The following is a 9046-nucleotide window of genomic DNA, read 5'->3' on the forward strand; positions in this document are numbered from 1 at the left end:
TGTCCCAGCTACTGGGAAGAAAATTAACTCTATCCCTGCCAAAACCAGGACAGGGGAAGAAAACTCTGAAAGACTAATTGGTATCGCAGAATTCATTTTCATACTACAAGAATCAATTCTGGTCTAGTTACTGTAGTTCTGCAGGTGCATGATTACTGTTATTTCTGTCAGGTACAGTAATACTTTATTCTGTCTTTCATTAATTATTTACTAAAAAAAATTGCAATATAGGTAAATTTAGTCATCAATCTATTTTTATATTTGTTTATTTTTAAAATAAATTCTGACTCAGCAGCTAAGTGATCAGTAGAGTTATCAACTATTGCCAGAATTGTTGATTTGGTGAGATGGGGATACCATGCTGAAAAGTGTTATGAAATATGAAATATCATTAAATTAAAAGGTTTTCATTTCTGAACTGAGTTTTAGGTAGCTTTTTTTTTAGAATGCCTAAGTAGTCTGAGTGCTATTTCCCACAAAATTGTTGTGTGTTTTTAACAATAAGGCATCCTATGACAAAAATATAAACTGTGTAATAAAAATGCGATGAGAACTCTGAAAGATTCTGGAAGTTTTTCAGTTATTTCTATCTTCTCATAAATTTTGCCTTTTTATGCATTGATACATTTTGTATCATTGGTAAATTTTGAACCCTGTTCTGTCAATTCTTTAATTATAAATTCAAATATTTTATACCCAATTGAGCACAAAATACATGTTTTAAAGAACAACTATTTTTTTAAAAATTGCCTAGATAGTCCTCTACTAGTTTCCCAATCTGACAGAAAAGCTTTTTTGTATGCACTTGGAATACATGACCACCAATTAGCTTGACACCAGCTCGGCCTCTGTAATTTTTTCATCTTCCACAGTGGGGTCTGTGGTTTGGATGCTTAAGGGAACTGTTTTCACACCTTTCCCCTTTCATATTTAATTCCTCTTTTTATAGGTTAAATTATGCAAGATTTGTTGAAAGTACAGAAATCTTCGTTATTTACTGCTGCTTTAAAATTTAAGTATGCTTTTCAGTAGGTACTCGTGCTAAAAACAGACAAACAAGGAGGAAAAAAAGGGATGGAGGAGTTTTCTGAGCCAATAATGGGTCTGGAGGTGGGCAGAAAACATCCTTACTAACTGCTTTGCACTAATATTAGTGGAAAACAAAGTGTAGTTTTCAATGTGACATTCTTGGCACAAAAAAACTCCTTAGTGAGTAAAACTTGTACAATTATTCTGCTGATGCTTCTAGTTTAGAGAAGATTTTTTATGCTTATAAAAACAACCTTTACAGATGTTTAAATGGGAAGAAGTAACTACAATCAATACCTTCTCTTTATAACACTTTTTTTTTAATCCTGGCTTTTTTGTTAATAGTTCTCCGTACTGATATTTTATTCATGTTTCTTTTCTTGTATAATGCATGTTGAGTACTGTTTCTGGATCTTATGATTTCAACAGAATAAACTAGAGTACTGCTGGATAACTGAATGTATGATAGCACTGTTCATCTCTCCATTACCCTTTAAAGAGTAATAGCTTAGTTTCTGTGTGGGCTTCTAATTAACGTGCTCTTCTGCATCTCCTCTATTGTTTTAATTCTGTTCCTCTCATAAGGGAAGGTTGTTTTCCTGGATTTCGTAATCAGTGACCGTACATTGCTAACGGCACCAACTTCCAATTCTCTCTAGGAGATTTGTATGTTTTTATTCTGCTTAGGGTTTTTTTCCAGACCCTGTTCTTGATTGATAACTACAGCGGAATTCAGTCTAGGGGGAAAAACTCATTAGACTTTGGGAATGCCATATAGACTCATAGGCCTAACATTATTCAGTGCACTCACTGAGTCAGGCATTTTGTATATGAGTTATGTCTGCATGTAATTGACATGAAATTATATCACTAACCACATCCTTTAAATCAGAATTACAGTGGGAAGTATGGAAGCTGAAGTGATGGCTTATCACCATTAAAAGTGAAATTACCTGAAATTGCTCAAAGTAGAAAGGGAAAGAAACAAAGAATTTTAAAATGGAATTGTATTTTTTAGGTCTTTCCAATATTTTTATAAAAGGTACCGTGTAAATTGCTCAAAGTTGTAGCAAAATTAATCATCGTTACTGATGTATGCTAATCTGTGTTGATTTGGCTGCACTTGGAGGTTATGCTAGCTCATATTATCCATTTTACTTTATAAGCAAAGGCAATATGGAGAAAAACCAACCAACATACAAGACAACTTTGTCTTTGTCCTTCATACTTTACCAAATGGTACCAAAGGGTTTGAAATCGTGTACTTTTGCAGGCCATGCAGACCCACCTCATTCGCAAATCAAGCGGGGGGCTGACATACATTGCTGAGTGGAAGGGTGGACTGCTTGAACACAAGATGGGACATCTCACTTGTTTTGCTGGAGGCATGTTTGCTCTTGGAGCAGACGGAGCACCTGATGACAAGACGGGCCATCACATTGAGCTTGGTGCTGAAATTGCTAGAACTTGCCATGAATCCTACGATCGTACAAGTAAGTACTGTATGGCAGAGTTCAGTTTCACAGTTTGACTTTGTGAAGGCAGCCGTCGGGTTTTTTGCATAATGCTGAATGAAAGTTGTATGGTGGTGAGAACTCTTCATCCTTTCTGAGCGACTGCTGCTTTGCTCTAAGAGTAACTTTAAGAATGGCTGCTCTGTTTTATAAATAATTTCCCTGCACCTGAATCATACCTACTCACTCTAGTAACTCACATGACAGCTTTTTTTTTCACTTTGCCAATTTCTGTATAGCCAAATACAAGTAAGAGAGGGAGCCTGCTCATTTACGCATCAATGCTATTAATCATGTTTATGCACAAAAAATTATTTTATTCTCAGTTCTGTTGGTACAATGCTGCAAACAGTAGAATGGCACAAGGAAAGTGGATTTCTGTGCAGGAAGTTTCTTTGGATTCCTTCATCTTCTTATAAAAATAACCCTGGCAGCATTTCAGGTCCCAGAGTGTATTTTCCAGTTTGATATAGAAGAGTAAATACCCTCGTCTTTTAAGCAAAATTTCACATGTTGCTAGTTATATGAAGTCTTCCAGAATGCAAATGTTAGCATCACTGTTCAAACTGGAACTGCTGTTTAAGGCATTGATGAAGAACAGCTCTCTCCTACTCTGAATTATTTACAAAATACTAAAAACAGGAGGTGCTGCAGTATCTTCCAGAAATTATATACTTTTTGGGTAACCTGGCTTCGTGCCACATGAAAGGATAGTTGCTTTGGTAGGTTACATAATTTGAAACCTTTTTTAATGCCTTTATTTTAGCATGTGTTTTTATATTGGCTAGGCATGAAACTGGGACCAGAAGCCTTCAGATTTGATGGTGGTGTTGAGGCCATTGCTACAAGACAAAATGAAAAATACTACATCCTACGACCAGAAGTCATAGAGACCTACATGTACATGTGGCGGCTCACTCATGACCCAAAGTACAGGCAGTGGGGATGGGAAGCTGTAGAGGTAATGTTCTCTTGGACTTTTTTCTTATTAAATCCTAATACCTTATTAAGTGAGCTATTGATTGATATCTGGATGTTGTTTAGCAGTTGGAGAGTAAATATTTATTTTAAATCAGTAATACCAACTCAAATTTCCAGAGATTCATTTACTAAATAGATGAACTAAGATAATTTTGACAAAACCAAATACTGCTGATATTGTATGTTAGAAAAATAGCTTGTGATTCCGCCTTCTTAAATACTTCTCAGATCAGGGTCATATTTGGATATACTGCTCAAGATGTTGAGTATTGCTGCATGTGAATGGAAAGTGCAAACGTGTGTCAGATTTGAGCCTTGGACATGGAAATAAGTTTTATGAAGTGTATTTTCAACAGTAATTGTACAAAGGTGATTTTAAGTAAGGTGATGAAGGACGTGATGAAGGCCAAGATGAAGTACTAGATAGTACCGAACATTTAAAAAATGGGTCACTTTCAAAAAGCATAGGTCATCTGGACTGAACTCCATTAATGATAACAATCTCTTCTAGATTTAAATTTCTGCGTCCCTCTAGCCTTTGAGCTTCAACCAGTCATGCTGAACCTAGCTATTTATGTTTGTCTAGCACAAGCCTTCCAAGAAGGCAGCTAGTCTATACTGTAAAAATTAGCTTGCCAAAGCCATTGTTTCCCTTATTTCAGTGGTTAATCACTCTTACTTTTAGAGATGAGAGCCTTTGGATTTGCCATATTTCATTCTCCAGGTATGGGTCCTTATTACACTTCTAGAGTTCACTTATTTTCTCCTCGCATTGATGTTGCCCTTGCTAAATTACCTGCCTTTCACTCTTACTTTGGAATTTCTAAGCAGACTGAGATCTTATAGGAGATACAGGAAGCTGAAGAACATTATTTTTGCAGCTCTGTATACTTAAGAAAAGTGAAAAAAAAAAACCAAAACAAAACTCTGTGCAGCATTTTGTTCACAGTGACCTCTCCTTTGCAGAGTTACCGCTTTCCAGAATTTCAAAAACGTCCTGTTTGTCAGTTTGCCCAACACCTCTTGTTTCTAGGAGTGTATGATTATAACTTCCTTGGATAGGCCTACACCGCTAGTTGTAGAAGGTTGCTCGGTACTAAGGGAAGAAAATGTAGACTTGCGTCATGCAATTTCTCATCCCCAAGGGACCCTACTAGAGAGCTGTTACTGGGTTATGACTCCATATACCTGGCTGTGACATGACATCCGCCAGTTACCTGGCTCCCTCAACAGCAACCAAGATCTGTAATTGTATTCAGTATTCACTGTGTGAGATACCGAACGTATCTCAAATGTTGTGCAAATGTTGTTGAGTGTTGTGAAAAAAGAGTGTTTCAAGTTTGGTAACTGGATATTCTTGAAGAATGAAAGTTATGGTAAAATCTGCTTTCCATAAAAGAATAGCTGCTAGCATTAACTATACTTCTACTCTCTAACTCCTCCTTGTTTGAATATTCACAGCAATTCCGTATCTGCAGTCAACACTGTATTCAGCTAGGTAGACTGTACTTATGTAGGACATTTTATTTGCTTCCCTCAGGTGTTGGCTCTGTCAGCCCTGAACCAATATGTTTCTGAGTTAATGATTGCAAAGCAATTTTTTTTTAAAAACCTCTAATTTAGAGTGCTGTTCCCTTACTTCCGTCTTCATTAACACCACCCATAGGCAGACATTTTACTACTGGAATCTTCCCAGGCAGATTATAATTGGAATATTTACAATGGCTGTTTATGGAAGTCATTCCACCAGGCTTCAGCAATGCCAAGTGTTCCTTCTCCAGGAGATGTTTTTCCTGACTCATTGTTGCTGCCCACACCGATAACATTGTTATAAACAATTGAAATGTTTTCCTTATTATTATTCTTTACCCTGTTGATTCAGTTTGTTTGTGTTTATTTCAAGTTTGTACACTCATTTACCTTCTTTGCGCTCCCTGTGTGTTCCTTGTTTAACATTCTTGTGGTTACTCTCGTCTGGCTCTAACATGGTGGATTAGAGCCCATGTGTGGGAGATGCAGCTGGTCCCATTCTGTACAGGCCCATCTTCCCTGTCCTAACGTGCAGCTGCATGTTTCACAAAAACAAATCTTAAAGCTTCACAGAAGTTACACAGTCAGTTGTAGGTTTCAGATCTTTTTTTCTTTTTTTTCTCTTCTTCCTTGATGTTTATAGCCTGTACAGCTCCACCTGATACTGTATTTTTTTGTTCCAGCACGTGTCATGATAGCTTACCACAACTATTCGTAAATTCTGCTCCCTCTTGCTCCAGAGAGCACGTCACTCCACCCCTTTTGTTCTTGGGGACGTCCCTGACCACTGACTATAGTTGGTTTAATTACCAACACCTGATGCACAAAGAGGAAGCTGAGATTGAAACAAGAAAAAAGGGGCAACGATCAGACCGTTTGTCGTTGCCCAAAAAAGTTGCTCTTCAGGTGTTTCATGTCCATTTTCAACTCATGACACTGGCAATAAGAACTTCATGAGGTTTGTTTCCCAGTGCCCTTGTACTAGAAAAGGAGGCTGCTCTATAGGTCATGACTTCTGAACTCTCCAATAAGTCTATTAATTCTTTCTCTAACTTTTGTAGACTAAAAACATGCTCTAGCCTCTCCATTTTTTCTTTGGAAACTTGCTTTGCTGCTTTAATTTGAGTCCAAGATCATTCTGTCTGTACTTCAGCAGTTGAAGAAAATGCAGTTATGACCAACAGCAATATCCACTGTTACGGAGTCAGAAAGGTTTTATCAGCTTAGCTCTTGAAAGTCTCCCTTTCTGCATTATAAATGCAGCACATCACACTTTTGAATTCACAGAACTTCTTTTGTTTTCTTCCCTTTATGATACTTTGAGACTGTCAGCCAGTTTTCACTCCGCTTGATGTTTTCCATTACTCTAGCATAACGGATCTTAGCCACCCTCATTTTCTGAGAACTACTAATTTAAAATGTGTTTGATTGTTTCTTCCCGCCCCCCACTACCCCACTGTCAGCGTGAACATCACTGTACTCTGAAACTGCAGGTATGGGCACAAAAGGCCATTACTGCCAGTTAAAGGAGGGTGACAACCAGGAGCCTTTTTATCGTACTAATGCCGCACGTGAATGTCTTGTTCCTTTAGTTAAGTGGAAAGTAGCTTTGAGGGGTAAGATACTTCACATTTGCATCAAGTGGATACCACCAGATGGCTAACACGGAGCAAGTTAACCTCTTGGTTTCCATCATAGCAGTGTGTTCAGGTGCCTGTACGGTGTCTCCCTACAATGAACTCATAAAGGCGGCTCTAACTACATGTTAGAGCACATAAACCCCAAATGCAATTTGCTTTTATTTTACCTCACCCTGTTTAGAATGCAGATGTTTCCTTGAATAATACCCTTAATCCTTCAAGTTCAAGTTCTCCTTCTGCTGTGCCTTGGAAAAACATAATCTTGTGTTTGACATTGAAAATCCAGACACAGATTCAGCGTTTTGAATTCATTGCAGGTTGAAGTAGATGAGAGGGAAGGAGTACCAGTTAGGGGAAATTACTTGTTTAAACTTAAGTATATTTTGTCACTTAGTAAAAGTGTCCAGGAAAATTAAAGGACCTAAAGACACATAAGAAAAGACAAATAGGCCTGTTATATTTTAAAGGATCTCTCCCGGAGAAAAATCCCTTTTAAATATACAATAGGCAGCTTACTGTGCAGGGAAAACTATGGAGAGCCTGACATGCAAGCTAAATATATGCAGATAGCTACAGGGACTCCAGCAAAACCAAGGACGTTGAGGATATCTACTCACAGCAAAACACAGATCTTGAAGAGCCTTCAGAGCAGGTGGAGGTGATGGATACCTCAGTCATTATTAGTGACTTTTAGTCCCATCTCTCATCAGAAAATGCTTATTCTGCCTGTTTGCTTTTTTTAGACGTATCTTCTGCCTTTTCAAAGCTTTTTGCCATATGTGGTTTGGAACGCAGCATCTTTCCCTAAGTAAAATCTACACATGCAGTAATCACTTCAGTGATATTTGTAATAACCTCAGAAATGGAGGAACTAGTTGTCTTCCATCTCTCTGTTGGCGGTTTGATAGAGCTCCAGGTATTTCTGCCTGAAAGCTGTTGCTCCAATACCTGTCTCCACAGCAAGCACCGTGTTTCAGAGTAGTGTGGTCCTGAGTAAATGTAGTAATCCATCGTGCTTACCGTCATTTTCATTGTGAGAAGTTATTTAGGGCTAAAGAGTATTTTCTGGATTTGTTTTTGAATAATGACTTGTTTTAAATATAATCATCTTAGATTCTCACTTCTCACAATGAAAATGACGGTATTTAGGGCTAAAGAGTATTTTTTAGATTTGTTTTTGAATAATGAGTTGTTTTAAATATAATCATCTTAGATTCTCTTCACTCCTTTATTATACTGCATGATACCAGAGAGTTATTACAAAACAGAATAAGAAAAATGAAGAGGCTAAGAATACTTTCAACCTTGTTAAATAGGTCAATTACAAAGAAAAAAGGTGAATGAATATTTTTAAACAAAGCACTTGATAAAAGAACTACTATTCAAATAAAGTATTGCAAAGCAGTCTATTTAAAGAAGTTATGGCTCATACATAGGCATGTAGGTACCACCCTTTAATGCAAACACCTGTCTAAAGAAAAGCAGCAAAGTTTATTAAATAGTATAACTGTATATACCTTCTACACTTCCAGCACCAGGTACATGTGTTTTGCCCTTCTGTATACACCCTTCATCTGATCTTTTTTCTCCTTCAAAATTAGCTGATAATATAGAACATTCTGCCCCATTCTGTGGGCAGATATATTTTTAGGTGTAAAATAGGAAACAATCATCTCTTTTACATCTTTTAACTGAATGCACAGCTTGGAAACTAGTTAGAGAAGAACACATTCTTATTCTTACATCTAAAACATGTTGCGTTAAGTCCAGCCGCATACTAGCTTTCCGTCTACTCCTGTGTAACAGACAAAGCTTTTTCAGAAAGGTATCAAAGAAAAATAGTACCTACTGCAGAAAAGAAATTCAGTCACAGCCCAGTACCAGAGGTTTCCCATTGAAAAATGAAATAATTGTGAAGAGAAACCAAACAACTTACATAAAAAATGGAGAGTTGCCTTTCCTTTTTCGAAGCTACTTACAGGAGGTAAGGAAAAGACTAGTCTTTATCATGGCATTCACTTCTATCAATCAGAAAAAATTTTAAGCACTAAAATATGACCAAGAAAGGTATATGTGTCACGATCTCTGAAGGCTGATAGACAAGCTTGCCAGAGAGAGGCTACTGTTATTCCTAATAGAAAGAGGAAAAAGAAAATAAGTGAAAATCCATATATCTTTACATCCATATATCCATATATCTTTCCTTCTGAAAACTGGTTTGTGTTCACTCCTTTTACTAATTTATCATTTTGCTTCTCTTCCTAAATGTAAAATTAGACAAGTGTGCCCAGAACTTTTTTAAAAAGCTTTCTATCTAGAGCTTCTTCTAGTTTTCACCTCTTTATCAAAAAA

General features: G+C 37.0%; 1 protein-coding gene across 1 annotated transcript in view; it reads left to right on the forward strand.

Moving 5' to 3' along the window:
- Nucleotides 1-9046, forward strand: part of MAN1A1 (mannosidase alpha class 1A member 1) — a 122547-nt gene that overhangs the window by 110402 nt on the left and 3099 nt on the right. Inside the window, exons 9-10 of the mRNA XM_019474607.1 lie at nt 2303-2522; nt 3332-3504. Coding sequence (XP_019330152.1) covers nt 2303-2522; nt 3332-3504 — 393 coding nt within the window. The remainder of the gene's footprint in view (nt 1-2302; nt 2523-3331; nt 3505-9046) is intronic.

This window comes from Aptenodytes forsteri, unplaced genomic scaffold (genome assembly GCF_000699145.1).
Source record: "Aptenodytes forsteri isolate BGI_AS27 unplaced genomic scaffold, ASM69914v1 Scaffold217, whole genome shotgun sequence".
In the NCBI taxonomy this organism is placed as follows: Eukaryota; Metazoa; Chordata; class Aves; order Sphenisciformes; family Spheniscidae; genus Aptenodytes; species Aptenodytes forsteri.